The sequence below is a fragment of the Geotrypetes seraphini genome, chromosome 1 (genome assembly GCF_902459505.1).
Source record: "Geotrypetes seraphini chromosome 1, aGeoSer1.1, whole genome shotgun sequence".
Lineage (NCBI taxonomy): Eukaryota > Metazoa > Chordata > Amphibia > Gymnophiona > Dermophiidae > Geotrypetes > Geotrypetes seraphini.
Window position 1 is genome coordinate 355,857,056 of NC_047084.1, and position 24,396 is coordinate 355,881,451.

Sequence of the window (24,396 nt, forward strand, 5' to 3'; positions counted from 1 at the left end):
CCCACCCCGGTAGTCTGGCATTTCGCTCACCCTCCTTCTGTTGGTTGAGAATCGCTCTCTTTCTTGAACCAGTCTCTTTTTTTCTCTTTTCCCTCTGCTCTCCCCCAGTTCAACATCTGACCCCTTTCTTCCCCCTCCCCTTTAGTCCAGGTATCTATCTCTTTCTTCATTCTGCTCCCTCCAAGGTTCAGCATCTCTCCCTTTCATCCCACAACAGTACAGCATCTGCACCCTCTTTTCTTCCTTCCCTTTGATCCAGGTCTCCCTCAAGTTTCAAGTTTATTTATGCTTGATATCCTACAAATCGTATTACAGCTAAGCGGCTTACAATAAAATTATTATAGGTACAAATAACTAATAGTAATAAAGATAAAATACAATAAACATTAAAATAAAGTTACAAACATCATATGAAAACAGTAGGATAGAGGGGAAGAAATACAAGGGAAGGAGGTGGGCCAACCTAGACATAGGCGTACAGCAGGTATAACCAAAACTGTAGTCAGGTTGCCTAGTCGGCACTTATATGTTTTGACTTAGACCAAGTCAAAACAGGTATAAGTGCTGAAAAAGGAACCGCTGAGCTGATGGCGGCTGCTACAATCAGCTCAGTAGCCCAGCAACCTACCCACCCCCCACCGCAACCATCGCGGCAGGAGAGATGGCTCATCTCCCCTGCCGTGATAGCAGTACCACCAAGTACCGCCAAACATGGCAATTGAAATAGCTATTGCGGCAGGAGAGATGAGCCATCTCTCCTGCAGCGATCCAGCCCTCCCCCCCTGCCCGACAACAATCCGGGCAGGAGGGAGCCTAACCCCTCCTGCCCAGGTGACCCCCCCAACCTGCCGATCCGATCTGAGCAGGAGGGAGCCCAACCCCTCCTGCCCAGGCGACCCTCCCACCCCGCCGATCCGATATAGGCAGGAGGGAGCCCAACCCTCCTGCCCAGGCGACTCCCCTACCCCCCACCTCCACTAAGATACGGGCATGAGGGATCCCAGGCCCTCCTGCTCTCAGCGCACCCCCCTAGATGGCTTTTAGGCGAAGGACTGGCTCCTCCTTCGCCTAAAAGGCCTGGCTTTTGGCGTTTGGGACTTGGGCTTTTTTTTTTTTGGTTCATTATATGTGGTAAGCGTAGTCGTAGTGGTGGTCCGGGCGTTTAAACAGCTGAACATAGAGGCAGGCCATTATTTTAAAAAAACCTCCTTTGGGACATTTTTTTTGATAATGGACATTTTCCCTGCTTCTACTTTCAACGTTTAGAACCTTAGGTCAAAAGGGGACTTAGATGTTTTTTTTATTATGCCCTCTGTGTGTTTATGTATGTATATTTATCCCAAGTATAGTCACTGTGGATATCCTTATAAAAATTACAAAAAACCCGAGCATAGTTTTGAGGTTATGAGGACAAGTCTGGGAAACTGAATTAAAGAACATATTCCTAAAAGGTCACATGCAATCAAAACTGATCTAAGTACTACTCGATAAAAGATGATGTAAGCATTGCTGTTCTAGAGTTTAGAAAGTGTTACTTATTTACTGGTACCTTAGGATCCACATTTAGTATTTTCCTGTCTCTCTTGTTCTTGAAGAGCAATCCAGATGAATCTTCTGCAATCACTTGATAGTTTTGACTGGGGTTGGAACTAGAGACATGGGTTTCCCAATTGTAAAAGCTGTGGAAAAATAAATAACCAGTAAAACATTTTAAAGATGAGCTTTGGCACCAATGCAATTCCTTGGTTACATTTCTTGCCTATATGACCTACAAGGGGCATTCAATAATTTATCTACCTTAGAAGGAATGAAAAGAGTTTTCAAAAAAAGTGTGTTATTTTTCAATATAGTCCCGATAGCTCCATGCATTTCATCCACTTTTCCTGCAATGACTTTAATCCTTTGAAAAAAATTCTCTGTTTGACCTTCAAACTAGGACGTCACAGCTTCCTTGACATCTTCCCTGGAAAACCATTATCCACAGAGAGATTTCTTCAAAACTCAGAACAGGAAATAATCCAAGGGAGCCAGGTCAGGACTGTAAGATGGATGGTTCAATTGTTGAAACCCACACTCTCAGATGGCAGCCTATGATTGTCGTGACATGTGCACCGGCACATTGTCGTGAAGAAGCAGCATGCCTGCTGTGAGTTTTCCTCGTCTTTTCTCCTCAATTGACTCCCACAAAGTGATCATTGTGTTAGTGTAACTCTCCCAGGTTATGGTTGTCTTGACCTCCAGGAGCAAAAGTCCTTCATCTTCCCAGAGGACAGTTGCCATGACTTTGCCTGCAGACTTTTCTGTCTTGAAATTTTTTGGGATGGGAGATGAATTGTACTTTTACTGCATTGACTCAATTTTGGACTCAGGATCTCTGTGATAGACCCAAGTTTCATCTCCAGTCACCAAATGATGAAAAAAATTCACTTGGTCTTCTTGGAGCATCTCCAAGTTTTCCTAACAGCACTGGAGCCTCATGGCCTTCTGACATGGCATCAGCATTCTTGGAACCCATCTTGCACTAACCTTGGAAATGCCCATCTTTTCATGAATTATTTTCCAAACTGTACTTGCCAAGATGCCCATTTCTTTAGCTATTTGGGAAACCTTAACTTGTCTGTCTGACAAAATTAAATCTTCAACTTTCTTACACATTTCTTTGGAAGATGCTTCCACAGGCCGTGTAATATGAGGGTCATCTTCAATGGACTCTCTACTCCACTTAAACTGCTTGCTCCAAAATTTTACTTTGTAGGATGATGGATCAGACTCCCTATAAACTGCAATTATGCATTCACAGATCTCCTTTGGCTTTTCATTTCTTTTGTGAGAAATATTATCACTGAATGGTGCTCCAAATCTAGCAGCTTCTTGCTTGATTCGCATGAGGACTTTCCTGACATCCTGTCTCTTGGAATGTTAGACTTGCACAGAGTCATAACTGTGCATGAGTAACCTTGAGACATCCTAAAACTAGTTATCCCAGCAGCATATGATATAATCAAAAAAATATATATATAATAATACTGCTTTATACTGGAACATACATATCAAAACACAGAGCCCAGCATAATTCAAGAGCTCAGGCCTCAGAAACGGAGCCTACGCTCAGCCGTGAATCACAGACTGGAAGAATCCGCGTAGTCAAACAGCTCCTGCTCCAATCATTGGCCAATATGTACGGCTTATTTGAAAAAAATTTTTTATCATTTTTTTAAGCAATTTAAAACTCATTCAACACTTTAGATTCAACTAAAACACTAAAGAAGTATCTTGCATATGTAGTAGCCAGGATTTTCAAAATTTGTGACTGGTGTAATGTTTTGAGCCTGTGATTTTGAGTGTCTTGATGGCCCTGACGCAGCGGATGTTAAAATTCCCGCGAAACGTGGCCGCGTCGGCAAAATAAGACACGGCTGGCATATAAGACAAGCTGAACTTTAAGATAAGTCCCTTTTTTTCAAATCCTGGCTACTACATATGCAAGATACTTCTTTAGTGTTTTAGTTGAATCTAAAGTGTTGAATGAGTTTTAAATTGCTTAAAAAAATGATAAAAAATTTTTTTCAAATAAGCCGTACATATTGGCCAATGATTGGAGCAGGAGCTGTTTGACTACGCGGATTCTTCCAGTCTGTGATTCACGGCTGAGCGTAGGCTCCGTTTCTGAGGCCTGAGCTCTTGAATTATGCTGGGCTCTGTGTTTTGATATGTATGTTCCAGTATCTTGTTGGATAAGCCAGTGGCAGAAAATGTATGGTTAAGGACTAACCTTATCTTTTGTTCCCCCGACCTTGAAAAAGATCCGAAACGCGTCACAAAGATGTAAAAAGATAAAAAGAAAAAAAGAACAAAATTGTATCTCCACAAAAAATATTTTTCACTCTCCATGTAAAGGGAATGGTGAAGAATTCCAACACCACTGACTTGTTCTGAGTACAGTGGAATCTGAATTCCCATTGGAGTGTGTAAGGTTTCCTGAGCACTACTGTTTGAGGTTACTATGTTCCAGTATAAAGCAGTATTATTATATATATATTTTTTTAACCTTGAGACATGTCACAAGCACAGACTTGTTTTAATACGCTTACTACTTTCATTCATACTCAGGTAGATAAATTATTGAATGCCCCTCGTATCAGCAGCAAATAATTGGTGAAACTTACTACCACTTTTTTTCTGTTTTTATCACTTCTTGGCTTTGATTTCTGTTGTTGTAGGTTTTTGGGGAGCCCCATGAAAAAAATACTATTTTTTTTTCTTTCATACACTTAAAATTGACAACTCTGTAATAACTTCAATCACAAACAATCTACTCCCTTCTGCTAAGGAACAAGAATTATATCAAATTTCTTTAGAACTTACTCCTAACACATTTTAAAAGTAGAGAAAAAAAGACTGTGGGACTAGGGAAGAGTGGATATGGTCCCTCTTCACAATGACTACGGCTCCAATGCACAAAAGCTTTTCATGGCAGTAGACTCTGCCATGGAAAGCTCTCCTCCTGAAGCATAAAAGGGTTCTCTGTGGCTGCTGCTGCTACCGATTCTCGTAGAAGCCACTGAGAACTCTATGCAAATACATTGCAAGGAGCTCATTAGTATTTAAATGAGCTCTCCTTGTGATGCACAAAAGGGAATGCCTCCCTTTAATGGTGCAAAATTTTCCAGCAGGTCCAGCTGTCCTACGTGTGTTACGTGAGGCAGACAACACATGCACAATAGCAGCATCCATTAAAGAAAATCATTTGTTGGGGCTGGCTGGGACAGTAGGGGTTGCTGGCTCAGCTGCGGCCAGTTTTTTTGTTTTCAATGGGTGCAGCTGTTGTGCATGTGTTCTACGCTCATACAACACATGCACCACAGCTGCACCCTTCTTAAAAAAAAACCCCAAATCTGATCATGGCTCCAGAGCCTGCAGGGGAAGCCATGAATCAGCTAAGCTGACAGCCACCACACTGCCAGCTCGCTAATCGTGGCTTTGGAGCCTCCATCAGCTGGGCAGAGCGAACGAGAATGGTGGCTGTGGGCAGGAGGAGGAGCAGTCATTGGTGAGTGCTCTTTTGATCAAGCACTAGGCATAGTTCCTCCCCCTTTTACCAGGCTGCTTTGCACGAATAGCATATATAATTTGCAAGCTTTTGTGCTAAGCATCACCCAGTAAAGAAAAATTACTCCCACCATGGTATTACCATGGTATCTGAATGTTATGCATTGGGGCCTATGTCAGAAATCCCCCCAAAATGCCTATTTTATAAATCCAACACACAGACCTTTGTGGAGAGTTGTACATGAATCTTCAGAAAGTATAAGTTGTAGGAAACTTATAAAACAAAAGGAGTGTCCAGTATAATCTGCGGGAGGCTTTGGGTGCAGCAGAATCCTTTGGCAATAAAACTTGAAATTTCCTTTTGAAACCATGTCTTTGGTTTGAATCTCCCACTCTGATCATACCTCTGATAGAGAGCACCTTCAAGCCTGCCTTACCAGAACAGTACTGGGCTAGAAAGCCTGTTAGTTGTGTCACTTAGACCAGTGAAATATTAAATAGAAATAAATAAATTGAAGTGTGAAGTGTTAGATCCACTGCCCTATCTGAATCCCTTCTATTCTACTCCCTTGTGGTTCATAAATGAAATAGCATAAGGATTAATATTTCTGCAAAAGATTTAGGGCTCCTTTTACTAAAGGTTTTAGCGTGCACTTAGCACGCGCTACAATGCCCCGTGCGTTAAACGCTAACACCTCCATAGAGCTTGCGTTAGTATTTTTAATTTAGCGCGTGGTTTGCACACGCTAAAAAACGCTAGCGCACCTTAGTAAAAGGAGCCCTTAGTGCAGGAGTAGGGAACTCCGGTCTTCGAGAGCCATAGTCCAATTGGGTTTTCAGGATTTCCCCAATAAATATGCATGAGATCTATTTGCATGCACTGCTTTCAATGCATATTCATTGGGGAAACCCTGAAAACCCGACTGGAATACAGCTCTCGAGGATCGGAGTTCCCTACCCCTGCCTTAGTGGGTTCCAGCACAATTAAAGGAGTCCTAATCAGATAATCACCATTTGGAACTCAATTTCCCTGAGTTTTCATCAAGTGTACTAGCCAACTGTAAGTGACAACTACTGATAATAGCAGATAACCTCATTAAGGGAACTGCTAGTCCTTTCAGCACCCTGCATTGGAAGAACCAATCCTTTACGTACCCTTCATTCGGAGAAAGAACTAGAAGAACTAGTTGTAGGTCATAAAACTAGGAGTAAAGCAATGCTAAAATACAAAAGTGAATTGCTGGAGAGACACTTGTATATACTTTTGCTGCTTTATGTGTTACATCTTGATGCCTTGCCACAGTTGAAGTTATAAGATATTAGTAAAAGTCAAATTCAGAACAAGCTTGCTGAGTTGACCGAGTTATTGAGTGTGGAGAGTTATGAAAGTCTGAACAGCTTCTTTAGCCAGACTTGGTCCTACTAAATCAATAAATTTAGTTATATAGTTGGTTCCCACTCCATAGGCCAAGCATTAAGCAGTCACCTATTCAGGACACTTGAATCCAAGATTACACGTATACAAACATATTTTTAAAAAATGGGCACACATTGTTCTGTTCCATGCATAGTACACCGCCAAGAAAACCTACACACAGAGAATGTCAAAGTAGGTGTATGCATTTCATATATGTATCTTTAATGCATGTACAGTATATAGTTATACAATGTTATAAAAACACATTTCTGATCAAATGGATAACTGTATTTTGTCTTTTGATTTTTATTTTTGTATTGCATTGTTCAAGTTACCAATAAAATTGTTGAAACAAAAAAAATCCCCCCAAACATTTCTGTATGTAAAACAGGCTTTAAATGTACAAAAAGCTTTGTCTAATTACTCCCATAAGAGGTATTTTGTAAAACAATTAATCCAAGTACAGAATGCTCCAGAAAGCTTTGTACACATTTCAAAGTGGAAGTGTATGCATGTTTTCCCTTTGAAAACTAACCACAGGTGCAACTGGCCGATAGACTAAAATACATGCAAACTTTGGCTGAGAGATACCATATGTACATTTAAAAACACAGTGTTAGTGTGATCTACATATATTTAACTCATGTATCGTAACACCATTACTGAAGCTCAAGCAAACTGCTCTGAATTGAGTCCCCAGTCATTAGTAGTGGTAAAGAAGCTTCCAGTAAACATATTCTTAATCCCATCCAAAGCATGCTTCCAAGAATATCTATCTAAAAACAGGCCTGCCTTGGAGGCACATACATGCTTTTAAACAGGTTTAATGAGGGCAATTCTCAGCAGTTTTTCCCATATACATAAGTCTTTACCCAGGTAAAGTGTTTCTGAAAATTCCTTCATTCTTACATTTGATAAAATTATTATCAGTATCTGAAAATCAAATGTAAATCTAAGATCAATTATATTACTTTCTTGATTCTTTTTTCATTTTAATAGGAAGTTTTTATTAAGTTGTTCAAAGAGCAAATAAACCACAACTAAATACAAAGTGTCAATGCTTCTTCAGAACATCTAATATAATAAAATCCTTACCCACGCATGCGTAGTTGAAACGTAGTGATCCCTGCCGCCATGATTTGTGCTTCCGTTGCCATATTCCATTTGCGGCACATGCGCAGCGGTGGAGTCTGTGGCGGTTTGATTTTGCAGTGCGTAAGAGGAGCCTGCAGCGCCAATTTTCCCCATTGCCGACGTCGCTTCCAGCCCAGGGCAGAGAGGGAGGCTTCAACTCGCTGCTCCTGCTTGCTTCGGGCCTTCCTCGCTGCCGGGTCCTGCTCCTGCCTTCATGCAAAAAGAAAGTAGGTGGGAACCAGCAGTGCCGAAGGACCGAAGCAAGCAGGAGCAGCGAGTTGTGAATGCTGCACTGCCAACGGCTGTGTGAGACCCGGAAGGAGAGGGGAGAAGAGAGAGGGGGATGAGAAATGCTACTGATGGCTGGCCTACTACAGGACAGGGGGAGCAAGGAAGGGGTGCTGCTGGACGGGGGGGGGGGGGGGAAGGGCTACTGCTGGACAGGGAGAACGGAATGGGTGCTGTTGGACGGGGGGAGGTAAAAGGAAAGGAGAAGGGCTACTGCAGGACAGGGGGAGCAGGCAAGAGATGCTGATGCACAGGGAAAGATGGGAGGGAAATGCTGCTGCTGCACGGGGAAGTGGGAGGGAGAGAAGGAAAAGGGGGCCAGGGAGCAAACTTGGTATGCTTTGGGGGGAGATGTGTGCTGGGGGCAGGCAGCCATCTTGGTTTGTTCTGGGGGGGAGACAGAAGAGGGCCACAGAGGGAGACAGAAAGATAGGCAGGCAGCACATGAGAACGAAAGATAGACGCACACAGAAAGACAGCGGGCAGGGAGAGAGACAGAATGCAAGAAAGACAGACAGACAGGGGGCCAGGGAGAGAGACAAACAGAATGACAGACAGACAGAGGGCCAGAGAGACAGATAGACAGTGGCCAAGGAGAGAGAGACAAAGAAAAAAAAACAGACCGACAGCGGCCAAGGAGAGAGAGAGAAAGAAAAAAGACAGACAGACAGCTAATGGCCAAGGAGAGAGAGAAAGAAAAAAAAAAAAAAAGACAGACAGCAGCCAAGGAGAGAGAGAGAAAGAAAAAAAGGCAGACAGCTCACATGGTAAGTTATCATTAAATTTTGTGATCTGTTAAGTCTACACATCTATTCTAGCACCCGTTAATGTAACAGGCTTAAAGACTAGTAATAAATAAAGATTTATACAACTTCCGTTTTGTCAGTTTTATCTTATCCCCAGCCAAAACAAAACAAGAAGAGCGGTAGATGCCTTGCCACTCAGATGGGAGAGAGACTGGGCTCTGAAAACATCTTCAAGAACAAAAGAGAAAAAAAAAAATCATCTGTTTTAAAGAAAAACCTCATTTTTCAAGGCCCCCCCCCCCCCCAATCTTTTTACATCACGGTTTAACCTTTCGCCTAATCAAAGTGAGTTTTTCCACATGAGAATGGAGCACTTCAGCGTGTCAGGTTTATTCAAGAGCCTCCTATGAGGAACCATGTCAAATGTTTTGCTGAAATCTAAGTAAATTACATTTAGCATACATCCTTGATCCAGTTCTCTGGTCACCCAGTTAAAGAATTCAATCAGATTCATTTGGCACAATTTATCTTTAGTAAAACCTTGTTACCTTGGATCTTTTAACCCATTAGATTCTGGGGAATTCACTATTTTTTCCAATAACCAAAGTGAGGCTTAACAGCCTGTAGTTTCCCACTTCATCTCTATGACTACTTTTGTGAAGAGGTACCATATCTACTCTTCTCCAATCCTACTCTATTCCTCTCCCATTTCCAATGATTTATTGAACAAATATTTAAAAGGATCCACCAGAACCCCTCTGAGCTCCCTCAATATCCTGGGATGGATCCCATACATTCCCATGACTTTGTCCACCTTCAACTTTTCAAGTTGTTGGTGGACAAAGGCATGGGACCTTCAACTTTTCAAGTTGTTGGTGGACAACGGTATGGGATCGTATGGGATCCATCCCAGGATATTGAGGGAGCTCAGAGGGGTTCTGGTGGATCCTTTTAAATATTAGTTCAATAAATCAATGGAGATGGGAGAGGTTCCATAGGATTGGAGAAGAGTGGATATGGTCACAAAAGGTTTTCTTTTCAGGTTTTCTGTAAAATTTTAAAAACTACAATGTTTCAACAATTTTTAGAATGTAATTCCTAATGATCTATCTTAAAATCAACATAGCTTTGTAAACATATTTTTATTGTAAAATGAGTCAAGCCCTATATATTTAGGGATGATATGGTATATAAATCTAAGATTTAGATTAGATTAGATTGTAAAAATTTCAAGAGGACCTTATGAGACTAGGAGACTGGGCATCAAAATGCCAGATGGTGTTTAATGTGAACAAGTGCAAAGTGATGCATGTAGAAAACCTGAAACAATTTAGCGGCATTTAGAAAATGTTTAAATAGTGCAATCTGATGCTTATGAAATCCTGGAATGTCCTTGTTAAGCAAAAGGATCATTGATTTTTCTTAAGGCAGGTTATAGCTCAGAAGGCCTCTATCAAGTCCAGTAAAACTAAAAATTAGTGATATTTACAAGTGTGTAGCCAGAAGGATTCAGTTTGTCGAGTCATTTGTTGGTTGTTGAAAATTTGTTGCCTTTATTTCAAAAATTTCTTACTGCAGCACAATTCTAAATGAATGCCAGTAGTTGCACTATGACACACAACACAACATATTTCATAATATTCATTTAGGAGATTTAACTTTGTAAAAAAAATGATATAAATACAAGACCTGACTAAATAAAAGGTTGCTTTCAAAGAATGTACCTATAGTATATGTAAAGTCTATGCACTCTCAACCAATTAATTTCAAAAGAGAAAAATGTTGGGAAAAGTATGCACACGATTTGTACCATCTCTAGGAAAAATATAGATGCATAATTTTGGCACTTGAAAAGTATGCATGGAAAGGCATTTTCTGTGCTCCAACCTCATTCCAGGGAATGCCTGCTAGATATACAGGCACAATTATGCATAAGTTTGTTTTGGATAATTGGAACAGAACTGTTATTCAACTGCTTGTGCAAGTAGGGGAAGGAACCCTAAGGCTAAGTGTGGAAACAAGGACTGCTTAAACCAGCCCTGCACAACATATGGCCCTCAGGCCACATTCGGGGCTCTCACTGCAGCCTGGCTCTCACTCTGCTCTCCTGCTCTTCCCTCCTAGTCTCACCTTTAAAAGCGCCACTGCCACCGCTTTCAAGGACCAGCAAGCTAATTATGGCAGCCTGCATAGCGAACCTAGCAGACTGCCGTCAGTCTCCGCACACGTTCCCTCTGCCACGGTCCTGCCCTTGACATTAGAAGAGGGGTAGGACCGTGGCAGAGGGAACGTACTTCGGAGGCCAATGGCTATTTCTGTAGAACATTTCATGAAAGTTTATTTAGTCTGGAAGAACCTACATTTTTCTAAATAAAAGAATTATTCAGATCTAGAAAGTTCATGGATTGCATTGTCTGGTAAAGTGTTTCTCAACATGTGAGCTGCTTGTGGGGCACTGCGCAGGTCTCCATCCCCCTTCCTCCTCAATTGCCGCAGCCGCCGGGGATCCCATGCCCTCCAGCTGCATCGCCGAAACCCACTGACTGGATCATGTAGGAATTTTGAGAAACACGATGGTATCTTTAATTTCCTATAACATGTTTTAATGCACAAAGTTTCTGATTCGCTGCATCATTGCATCTGATTAGCTGCATCTTGTTGCAGTGCCCAATAGTCAGCCAGTATTGATGGATTCCAGTTGCCCTGATACCTTTTATCCAATGTCCTGATGAAACCTTTCGCCATGTTCATCACTGACTGCACCTAGGTTTGCAGGGAAGAAGTCCATGCATGAATATAGAGAGTTCCTCTTCAGTGACATGTTTCATTTCATAGTTTTGTATGCTCTAAGAAGTTTGTCAACCAGTTGAATATAGTTTGGTGCTCTGTAACTGCCAAGAAAATTCATAACAACATCTTTGTATGCTTTCCAGGCAATTTTCTCTGGCCCGACTAATAGATCTTCAAATCTGTCATCATTGATGACGTGTCTGATCTGTGGACTGACAAAAATGCCTTCCTTAATCTTGGCATCAGTTATTCTTGGAAACATCTGTCTTAGATAAAGAAAACCTTTGCTTCCTTGTTCAACGCTTTTATGAAATTTTTCATCAGTCCAAGTTTTATGTAAAGAGGAGGCAAAAATATCTTAGTCAGGTCAACAAGTGGTTCATGTACCACATTTTTCTGTCCTGGAACCAAATTCTTACGCAGTGGCCAGTTTTTTTGAATGTAATGCAACTCCTTAGCATTGCTGTCCCATTCACAAATAAAATAACAGTACTTGGTATATCCAAGCTGCATTCCAAGTAGCAGAAGTACTACTTTAAGAACATTGCACATGCTCCAGTTGTACTTTGTGTATTGGATATGCTTTAAAAGCAGTTCCGTGTTTTCATATGCTTTTATATAGCCTTTTTAGGCAGCATCCATCAAACCCATGTACAAGCATGCCCAGGCTGCAACATTTCCATGGACGTTATGCAACCTGCCCTGAATGTATGCCAGGACATGCCCACACTATATCCAGCAAGGTATAACATGAGCAATAGACCTATATTAAGAATTAGGCTAAGAATTAATTGCATTAGCCTGAAAGTATAACAAGAAATTGTAAAAATGTACTTTTTTTTTGTTAAAACCATAAGTGATACTTAATTTTAAGCATGATTTTCGTGATCAGCAGCCAAAATTCTGTAAGATGGACCCGAAAGTGTTGAAGAAGCAAAAACTTTGTTGTCCAGTGTAATTAACATTTTCTCTGCTTCTGTTTTTTAATTTTGTGGTTACCATTATTAAGATTATATTGTGTATATATGAAAAATAAATGATGAAATTACATTAGAATTGGCACTATTATGGGGTTGGGGCTTGGGTGGGTTACTCTGTTGATATTTGTTAGACTTAGGTGGTATTTGGCTTGAAGAAGTTGAAAAACTCTGGTCTAGTTTGCCAACATATTCAGATCTAAATGTATTTCTTTTCAACAATGGTCTAACAGAGGCTTCTTTCAATGATTCAGGTAATTTAACTATCGTGACCAAAAAAGGGTTAAGCTTAGAACCTAAATTATGCAACACCACCAATGAACAAAGGCCTTTTATAGGTTTTGTAGGATTCATACAATCCAAACCTCAAGAATTACATCCTCAGTAACAGCTTCAAAAGTATTTCAAATATACTTAAACTGCTCCTTCTCCACAGATACATCAGTCCCAGTAACCTTTGCAGTAAAATATTCCCCCAAATCATTATCAGTTATCGTATATACTCGAATATAGGACAAGATTTTTGTGCCAAAAAAATGGCACAAAAATGGGGGTCTTGTCCTATATTCGGGTCATCAGCCGGTGACCATCCAACACCCTTCCAGACTTGCTGCAGGCCTGCCGTTAGGCTGGGACAGGAGGGATCTCTCCCGTCTCCCGTCCCGGCCGATACTAACAATTTTTTACCTCCTCCCCTCCCGAGTACCTTTTCCCTGGTGGTCCAGCGGTGGGTGTATGGGCAGGAGCGAGCTTTCCATACTTGAGTCCCTCCTTCTAATTTTGCAGCCAGTAGCACACCTGAGCCAGCAGGCAGAAATGAGTTTTTCGAGCTCCCGTCCAGCCCTGCGCCGCTCCCTGAATGTCTGTTGTCAGTTCTTGAGGGACTTGCAAGAACTGGTGGCAGCCATTCAGGGAGTGGCGCAGGGCCGGATGGGAGCTCAAAAAGTTTGCTCCTGCCTGCCGGCCCGGGTGCATTGCTGGCCGTGAGATTGGGATGGGCTCAAGCGTGGAAAGCTTGCTCCTGTTCATACACCACTGGACTACCAGAGAAAAAGTACATGGGGAGGGAGTAAAAAATTGTTAGTATCGTCCGGGACGGGAGATGAGAAGGATCTCTCCTGTCCCAGCCTACCACTAGACAACTATGGGGGAAGAGGATACAGGGAAGGAAGGTGGGACAGGGTGCAGAGCCTGGCAGGGAAGGGGGCTGATTTCAGAGCCTGGTAGGGAAGGCAGGGAAGTGGACTAGGTACAGAACCTTGCAAGGCAGAGAGGGAAGGGGGCTGGGTGCAGAACTTGGCAGGGCTGGGGGCTGGGTGCAGAGCCTGGCAGGGGAGGGCATTAGGGAGGGGACACTGGGTGCAGAGCCTGGCAGGGCATGGCAGTAGAATATTAAGCCCCCATCTTATGTGTGAGTCAACCATTTTTCTTCCTTTTGGGGGAGAAAAATGGTGGTCTTGACTTATATTTGGATTGACATATATTCGAGTATATATGGTAAACCAACCTTATGTATAGCCAACTTATCATCAGCCGTGAGTTGATGAATCAACCAATACAGCTCCTTAGGCCTATTAAGCAATGCTGTAATTCATTTGCAGTAATACTCATTCTTCAAACTATCACAAATTGTCCTATAGTCAATCAACCTTAAATAATAAGAATCCAGATCATCCATTTTTCTCCATATCTACTCCACTTTCCACAGATCTCTACGCAAACACCTAACCGCTTCTATCATCCTTGGACGAACAACTACACCCTTTTGTGCATATGAGAACAGAGCTTAAAGTGAGAGGACTTATGATCAGGGTCAAGACTTGGTAGGCACCAGTTGTGAGGATTAGTCACAGGCATGGTCCTACCGCACCTTAGACATTTCTTAAACCCACTGGGAGGCTTCAGGGATATTGCTGGAAAAATGCATGAGGGTACACCTATCTAGCAACAAAGATCCCAGACAGGCCTTCAGTTGCCAAGAAGGCAGTCTAGAATCCAACAGAATTCAATACACTGGGGAAGTCTCCTCTTCTAGTGAACTGGAGACTGAGATCAGTACAGGCAGTATGGATACCAATGCTAATGTCTGGAAAGTGGCGAATGTCACACCGATCTTCAAGAAAGGTTCGAGGGGAGATCCAGGAAACTACAGACCGGGAAAGATGGTTGAGGCGCTGCTAAAGGACCGCATCATTGATCACCTTGATGGACATAATCTAATGAGGACCAGCCAGCACGGCTTCAGCAAGGGGAAATCTTGCTGCACTTCTTCTAGGGAGTAAACAGGCAGATAGACAAGGGTGAGCCAGTCGACATTGTATATCTGGATTTTCAGATGGCGTTCGACAAGGACCCACATGAATGACTACTTCGAAAAATTGCAAGCCATGGAATTGAAATACTCATGTGGATTAAAAACTGGTTGGCGGATAGGAAACAGAGAGTGGGGGTAAATGGACAATACCTTGGACTGGAAAAGCATCACAAGTGGAGTACCGCAGGGTTCGGTGCTTGGACCCGTGCTCTACAACATATTTATAAATGATCTGGAAATTTATAAATATGTGAGTGAGGTGATTAAATTTGCAGGCGATACAAAGTTATTCAGAGTAGTGAAGACGCAGGAGGACTGTGAAGACCTGCAACGTGATATAAACACGCTCGAGAAATGGGTTGCAACATGGCAAATGAGGTTTAACATGGATAAGTGTAAGGTGATGCATGTCGGTAATAAAAATCTTATACACGAATACAGGATGTCCGGTGCGGTACTTGGAGAAACCCCCAGGAAAGAGACTTGGGAGTACTGGTCGACAAGTCATTGAAGCCGTCCACGCAATGTGCGGCAGCAGCGAAAAGGGCGAACAGAATGCTGGGAATGATTAAGAAGGGGGATCACGAACAGATCGGAGAAAGTTATCATGCCGCTGTACTGGGCCATGCTACGCCCTCACCTGGAATACTGCGTCCAGCACTGGTCGCCTCACATGAAGAAGGACACCTCCGTTCTTGTCTTACTAGAAGCAATTAGGTGCTAAGTTTTTCTCCTAATTTAAGCCACCACTCAGAGAATAAATAAGTCCCAAGCTTTCTCCCTGAGTTAACGCTAAGCCTTTCCTCTGTTCCGAGATTACTTACACGTGAAACAAATAGGTCCTGCCTCCCAGCCCTTCCAAGGTTTCCCCTAATTCTCACCATGAAGCCACCTCCATGGCTCCTTCTTCTTTTACTCTGTTCATTTTTCAATACCACCCTCTGCTCAAAACCTCCCTCTCCCAACTTATTCGATTCCACAAATATCAATAATATTTGCCCTGGCCTCAGAATCCCCATGCTGATGCGCACCAGAAATCATCCATTCAAAAAAACCCTCAAAGAGTCAATCACGCCTCTTTAAAGCCTGTTCCCCCTGCCAATCTACCCAGCCTTCCCTCTGACTCTCTCACCCCAGTCCTGACACTTTATTGCAATGCCAGATCTGCATGCAACAAGACTCAGATTTTGAAGGACCTACTTGAGGATTTTGACCCTGGATTCTTGTGCATCACGGAATCATGGATTGCAAAAGACGACTTATTTACACAAAACGAACTCTGTTCCCACGGTTACCAAGGCCTCTTCTCCCCCAGAACTAACCGAAAAGGAGGAGGCCTGGCACTCCTCTACAAATCATTCTTCGATGTCCAGCTCCTCGAAAAGGGTAGCCACACCTCACTAGAATATATGCTAACTTCAGTCAACGATGAACTCCACCCTCACCCATTGGGTATCTTGTTACTATATCGTCCACCAATCCCTTGGAACAAATCCTCCAAACTCATCCTCGAGACCATAACAAATGCCTTCCTAAAATTTCAAAGATTACTGATCATTGGGGACATTAATCTCCACCTAGACGACATCACCAGCAAGGATGCAACTGAATTCAATAACTTCCTCACCTCTCTAGGTTTCCTTTCCCCTGCATCCTCTCCAACCCATGAAAAGGGGCACACAATAGACATCATCAGTTTCCTCGATCTTACCGATTACAAAACTTTAGCCAATGACACTCGGTGGGAACACATCCCTTGGTCCGACCACTTCTTAGGGACTTTATGTCTCCCCATTTTCATGTTGTACCTTGGGGCCCCACCCAGTAACTCAAATTCCATTACCCTCTGCAAAAAAATTGCGAGCGAATTGTTCTGGACCAAATTTCTCAACCAATTCTCCTTCTGTCCTAAGCCTGTAGATCCAGAAATCAATTGGCACAACTGGGTCACCCTCTCCGAGACTACCTACCACTCCCTCGCCCCACTATCCACTTAAACTGTCTCCTACTCCTGTAAGGCCCCTTGGTATCTTCTGTATCACAGAGAAGTGAAGCAGAAATGTCGAGTACTGGAGCATAAATGGAAAAAAATCTAAATCTCCTGCAGATAGACAGTCCTGGAGGGTCAATATTAAGTTCCACAATACAGTTCTAAAAAAAGCAAGGAAGAATTTCTACGGTGATAAAATCTCCAGTTCCAACAACCAAAGTAGTGCATTGTTTAACATCTGGTGCTCCTTAACCTCTAAAAATGACTCCACCATTCTCCCCTCCTCTCCATCAGCCGATGATCTAGCAAAATTCTTCAATGAAAAGGTCACTACCTTAAGATGCTACTTCCCACCAGCAGTCTCTTACAACTCTCTGGTGCCCACCGACTCCAACCCTACCCTACCCGACTCCAACCCTATCCCAGTTGACAGATTCTGGACTGTCTTTGAGCAAGTATCTGAATCCAGGTCTCTAAACTCTGCCTCAAACTGAAATCCTGCAACTGTACCTTGGACCCATTCCCCTCCTACCTATATGAGAAAATTCCCGCACATGCCATCTCATCACTTACCAAACTTATAAACTCTGCCTTACTATCGGGCATATTTTCTGCAGAAATGGGACATATTGCCATGACTCCACTACTGAAAAAAGCTGATCTAAACCCTTCCACACCATAGCAAATATTCCTCTCCTGACCAAGATGCTAGAGTCCATCATATCTACCCAACTCTCATCCTATTTAGAGAGATTCTCCATTACCAATGGAGGCTTTAGACCTTACCAATATGGCTTTAGACCCAACCTCATTAATCTCAAAGGTTCAACAACTACATTCTCATAAGTTTGCTGTTCTACTATAATTCGACCTTTCTGCAGCTTTTGACATTGTCCATCATCTTCTAATATAATAAAATGCTAGGCCGCGCATGCGCACTCAAAAGTCGTGTTCCCTGATCTGTCGCGGAAACACGAGTGCGCATGCGCGTGTTTTACGTCACCACAGCATCCCTGCTCTCCACCTCGCGCCGTTGCTTAAATCTAAAGTTGGTTGTTGTGGGGAGAGGCGCTCGCTCGCCCCATGCCCCATCACATTCCCCATCCGCTACAAAGGACTCCAGGACGCCCCCGGCTGTTGGTTTAAGGCCCGCGCGGCGGTGCAGCTGCCAGGAGGAGTTGGTTTCCGTGTAAGGCAGATCGTCGTCGTCGCACCCATTCCCCCGCCGCACACGAACCCCTTCACGCGGTCTATCCTTACTCCCTTGCCACCTCCCCCTTCCTGTGGTCCCGACAAACCTCTTGCCTCTAGCAGCAGCCGCAGCACTCTACACATGCTGCTTCGCGGCCTTCAACTGCCCTGATTTGGTCTGCCGCGTCTCTGATGATGTCATCAGGGACGCGGTGGAGCAAATCAGGGCAGTAGAAAGCCACGAAGCAGCATGTGTAGAGTGCTGCGGCTGCTGCTAGAGGCAAGAGGTTTGTCGGGACCGCAGGAAGGGGGAGGCGGCATATACTGTATAATACGGAGTAAGATTATTTGTATTCTGTAGTTGTCTTCCAACTATTGGCCATATAAAGTTATGTTAATTGATCCTAGAACAAGTTTGCTCATATTCCTGTAAATCTGTTCAGTAAAATAATGTTTTCCTCTTCCTTATGGTGAACACATACTACCTTGCCATTGCTGCAGTGTGCATACTGCTCCTTTTCTGATTCAGTTTCCATAAGCATAAGGAGGTCATTTTTGAAATTGTATGTGGCATCTCAACAAAGAAATAGTCTTATATTCCATTTAATGATGATGAGGGGCAGGGGAGGGTATTTTCCCTATCTGTCCTGGTGGGCTTACAATCTATGAATATATTCATGTAAACCGTTCTGAGCTCCCTTGGGAGAACGGCATAGAAAATTTAATAAATAAATTTTAAAAAACTAATGTATCTGGGGCAATGGGGGGTTAAGTGACTTATCCAGGGTCACAAGGGCCAGCATGGGATTTGAACCCACAACCTTAGGGTGCTGAGGCTATAGCTGTAACCACTCACTCGGCCCAGGGGGAGAGGGAAAGGGGTCTGCTTTGGGGGGAGGGGTGTGCTGGGGACCAGGCAGCAAACATGCTTTGCTCTGGGAGGGGGGGGGAACAGAAGGGGGCCATGGAGCAGACAGCCAGGGCACAACAGGGGGCCAGGGGGAGAGGGAAAAGGGCCTGCTTTGGGGGGATGGGTGTGCTAGGGTAGGCAGCAATCATGCTTTGCTCTAGGAGGGGGGAACAGAAAGGGGGCCACAGAGCAGGTAGGCAGGGTAAAACAGGGGGCCAGGGAGAGAGGGAAAAGAGGCTGCTTAGGAGGAGGGGTATGCTAAAAAACAAACAGACAGACAGCGGCCAAGGAGAGAGAGAGAGAGAAAGAAAGACAGACACACACATCTATTCTAGCACCAGTTAATGTAACGGGCTTAAAGACTAGTGATATTATAATTTTCCAACTTTCTGAGATAGGCATTAACTCCAGAGTCTTAGACTGGTTCTCAAAATTTTTACGTTCCCGCTCTTACACTGTTAACATGAATGGAACCTCGCCTCTCCTTGGAAACCGATATGTGGAGTCCCGCAGGGTTCACCTCTATCCCCTATTCTTTTCAACATCTATTTGTCCTCCCTGAAACTCTTCCACCTATCCCCCCTGGAAACACTTTACACTTATGCTGATGACATCCTTGTCCTTCTCAAGACCGACTCGAACTTCACTAACCTCTCTGAGAACATAACCTCATGTATAACGAACCTCCAATTCTGGGCCCTCACTGTACAAATGAAACTGAACGAGTCCAAAACAAAACTACTTTGGCTCGGCCCAAAATTAGATCAGCTACCCACCCTCATCCCACTGTCCTCTGGCACACACTGCAGCTTGAGTTCTCAAGTAAAGTTCTGGGCATCATCATTGACTCTACACTGTCCTTCAACGACCACCTCAACTCCTTGGTAAAAAAAAATGTTTTTTTAGTCTTCACATGCTGGGGAAAGTGAAATCCTGCTTCCACCAACAACATTTTGCTGTCCTTGTACAATCCATCATGCTTTCCAGACTGGACTATTGTAACTCTATCTACTTAAGTCTAACCAAGAAAAGCCTTCAAAGACTTCAGCAGATTCAGAATACCGTGGCTAAGCTAATCTTCGCAAAAAGTAAATTTGACCATGTCTCCCCGCTCCTGTCCAAACTTCACAGGTTTCCAGTAATCTCCAGGGTTCTCTTTAAATACGCCTGCCTAACTTTTAAGATCCTACACAGCATCCTTCCTCCCCTTATTCCACTATCTTGGACTTCCTCGAATCCTGATACCACCAGATCCACCCAAAAATTCAAACTATCCTTCCCCTCATTAAAAGATGTATCCCATGCAGGAAAACTAGGGACATCCCTCTCCTTCAGAATCGCAGAGCTATGGAATAACCTTACCATCCCACTTCGGAATCTGGGCTCCCTCCAACTATTCCGAAAACATCTGAAAACTTGGCTATTCTCAAAAATGTAATACTTTCTTCCTCTATGGTATACTAAATCCCTCTAAACATTCTTTATACTAAGTTCCTGTAACCCTTACATTGGAGTTCCTTCTTTATACCAGTTCCTGTAAACTGTGCCGAGCTCTACGATTGTGGAGATGATGTGGTATACAAACTTAAGGTTTAGTTTAGTTTAGACACGGTACTACTTGGAAGGGTCCAGAGAAGAGCGACTAAAATGGTTAAGGGGCTGGAGGAGTTGCCATACAGTGAGAGATTAGAAAAACTGGGCCTCTTCTCCTTTGAAAAGAGGAGACTGAGACAGGACATGATAGAAACATTCAAGATAATGAAGGAAATAGACTTAGTAGAGACAGGTTGTTCACCCTCTCCAAGGTAGAGAGAACGAAAGGGCACTCTCTAAAGTTAAAAGGGGATCGATTCTGTACAAACGTAAGGAAGTTCTTCTTCACCCAGAGAGTGATGGAAAATTGGAACGCTCTTCCGGAGGCTGTTATAGGGGAAAACACCCTACAGGGATTCAAGATAAAGTTAGACAAGTTCCTGCTGAACCAGAACGTACGAAGGTAAGGCTAGACTTAATTAGGGCACTGGTCTTTGACCTAAGGGCTGCAGCAGGAGTGGACTGCTGGGCATGATGGACCACTGGTCTGACCCAGCAGTGAAAATCCTTATGTTCTTAAATTAGACTGATTCAAATCAAGCTTACCCTGCTTCCTGACTAGTGGTTTTTAAATAATCATTTTAAATCAGTTTGACTGAAATCAGAATTTCAGCTATCCAGTTTTAGGTTTTGTCCTGAAGAAGCAAGTGTTCAACGTCTGTGCAACACGTGTGAGTATCTCTATGTAAGGTTTATAACAAGCCCTCGCCAGAAAATATTTATCATAGTTTAAACATCTCCCTAAGCCTTGTTACTGATATCAATAATGAACAGTTTCTAAGGACACTAGTATTGAGGAGACAGCACTACATAAAACATTTCTGGGAATGTAATACTTTCAGTACTTAAGAAAATATTTTCTCTTTAGTATCCATAGTAGGTGCAGGTGCATCACCAAAGCAAAGCAATGAAACAATGCATTTCTGGCACAGAGATGACTACAGCTTGGTTCTCTGTCCTATTATTTCATATCCAAACTATATTACTTGATCAGGCTGGAATGTCATACCAAATCCACATTCTCAAGGTATTAAGAGAAAGAAGACAACCCCTTTTAAAGCTCTTGTGTCAGTTCAATCTTGCTAAAAAAGCAGTGAAAAGATATAGCTTTGAGACAAAGCTTTATCCCTATCATTTAACGGACACTGTGTTTGGATTTCTTTGCATTTTTAATCAGGCTTTACTCTTTGATCCTTGAAATCACACCTGGGCAATATGCTTACACCAGTTTTATTACTCCATAAATCAGCCAAACTATTAGATCTGATGGCCTTTCTCACCCACTTCAGACAACATAGTCTTTCTTTTCACACTCTGCAGCAGAAGCAGCAAGCAGTTCTGTGGGACAGCCTACTTCCTTTCTGTCCTGGGATCATAGATTGCACACATGTGCCCATCAAGACCCCAAGATGAGGGAACACACCTACCAGAATAGAAAGGCCTATCACTCTCTAAATATACAGGTAGTCTGCAACTCCCAGGCCAAATGACAGATGTCTTTTGTAAATAAATGACAAAGAAACAATAAACCCCAATGGTTCACCGCGGAGATCTCGCACCTCATTAAGGAGAAGAAAAAAGCGTTTCTCTCGTACAAGCGCACGGAGAAAAGAGAGGCAAAAGTAGAATATAGGACCAGGTCTACAGCGGTCAAAATGGCAGTTAGGGAGGCAAAACTTCGAGTGGAAGAAATTCTGGCAAAAAACATTAAAAAGGGGGACAAATCCTTCTTCAGGTATATTAGTGACAGAAAAAGGAACACAGGCGGGATAGTAAGCCTTAGAAGACCGGACGGAAGTTACGTGGAAGCAGATTCCGATAAAGCCGAACTACTGAATGAATACTTCTGCTCAGTCTTCACCTGTGAGGCACCGGGACACGGTCCGCAGTTGAAGGCAACACAAAGCACAGAAGACCCGTTTCAGAATTTTGAGTTCACACCAGGTGAAGTTTACAGTGAACTGGCAAGACTCAAGGTGAACAAAGCCATGGGACCAGACAATTTGCACCCAAGAGTGCTCAGAGAATTGAGCAATGTCCTGGCAAAACCGTTGGCTGAGCTATTCAATCTCTCCCTAAGTAAGGGGAAAGTTCCCCTGGATTGGAAATTAGCTAATGTCGTTCCTCTGCATAAAAAGGGTTGCAGGGCAGAGGCTGCTAATTATAGACCGGTGAGTCTCACATCAATAGTGTGCAAACTCATGGAAACACTAATTAAAAGCAAACTGGACACGATCTTGAATGAAGGGAATCTTCGGGATCCCAGTCAGCATGGATTCATCAAGGGTAGGTCCTGCCAATCCAATCTCATCAGCTTCTTTGACTGGGTAACAAGAAAGTTGGACTTGGGAGAGTCTTTGGACATCGTGTACCTGGACTTCAGTAAAGCTTTTGACAGTGTCCCACACCGCAGGCTGCTAAGCAAGATGGAATCGATGGGGTTAGGAGAGACACTAACTGCATGGGTCAATGATTGGCTGAGTGGCAGACTTCAGAGGGTGGTGGTTAATGGTACCCTCTCTAAAACATCGGAGGTGACCAGTGGAGTGCCGAGGGCTCGGTCCTGGGTCCACTCTTTATCAACATATTCATAGGGGATCTGACTCAAGGGCTTCAAGGTAAAATAACACTATTCGCCGATGACGCCAAACTATGTAATATAGTAAGTGAATGCAGTTTATAGAATTATATGGCGCAGGACCTGCTTACATTGGAAAGTTGGTCCTCAACCTGGCAGCTAGGCTTCAATGCTAAGAAATGTAAGGTCATGCACCTCGGAAGCAGAAATCCATGCAGGACGTACTTCTTGAACGGAGAAACTTTAACTAGGACTTCAGGAGATCGAGATTTAGGAGTAATCATCAGTGCAGACATGAAAACTGCCAATCAAGTGGAGAAGGCTTCATCTAAGGCAAGGCAGATATTGGGTTGTATCAATAGAAATTTCATCAGCCGAAAGCCTGAAGTCATAATGCCGTTGTACAGGGCCATGGTGAGACCTCATCTGGAGTACTGTGTGCAATTCTGGAGGCCACATTACAGTAAAGATGTGCGCAGAATTGAATCGGTTCAGCGGACGGCCACCAGGATGATCTCGGGGCTCAAGGGTCTCTTGTACGAAGAGAGACTGAACAAATTGCAGCTCTACACTCTCAAGGAACGTAGGAAGAGGGGAGACATGATCGAAACATTTAAGTACCTCACGGGACGTGTCGAAGTGGAAGATGATATTTTCTTTCTCAAGGGACCCTCGGCCACAAGAGGGCACCCGCTCAAACTCAGGGACGGAAAATTTCAAGGCGACACCAGAAAGTATTTCTTCACAGAGAGAGTGGTTGATCATTGGAACAAGCTTCCAGTGCAGGTGATCGAGGCAGACAGCGTGCCAGACTTTAAGAATAAATGGGATACCCATGTGGGATCCCTACGAGGGTCAAGATAAGGAAATTGGGTCATTAGGGCATAGACAGGGGGTGGGTAAGCAGAGTGGGCAGACTTGATGGGCTGTAGCCCTTTTCTGCCGTCATCTTCTATGTTTCTACGTTTATATACTCTCTCACAGGAATCAATGAGAGACTCAGGAGTGGCCAGATCACTGGCAGCTGGCTGCTTGGTAAACCATGCACTTACCCATATTCAAACCTCTGCGTGCAAATGGCATAAGATTCATATATAATCTGTAACCTCATAACACATAGCTTGTGTCATACATGAGGCAGAAAAACACTAAAATAGGGTCCATGATTAATACACCAGAGTCATCATCAAGATGAACTTTGGCCTGCTGAAAAGTTGTTTCTACTGCCTGGACCAGTAAGGGGGTGAACTGATATAGGCTGGGCATAGGTTGTCAGATCTTCATGGCATTCTGCATGCTTCATGCTACACACCACACAATCTGGCACATAGGCCCAGAAAACACCTTTAGAGGATGCAGAGGTGCCAAATTAGGACACTGAGGAAGATGCCCTAGACTAGAGCAATGGTTCCCAACCCT

At 43.3% G+C, this 24,396-nt stretch overlaps 1 protein-coding gene across 1 annotated transcript in view; it reads right to left on the reverse strand.

Moving 5' to 3' along the window:
* CFAP299 (cilia and flagella associated protein 299) overlaps positions 1–24,396 on the reverse strand; it is a 569,941-nt gene that overhangs the window by 39,613 nt on the left and 505,932 nt on the right. Inside the window, exon 5 of the mRNA XM_033914579.1 lies at positions 1,550–1,679. Coding sequence (XP_033770470.1) covers positions 1,550–1,679 — 130 coding nt within the window. The remainder of the gene's footprint in view (positions 1–1,549; positions 1,680–24,396) is intronic.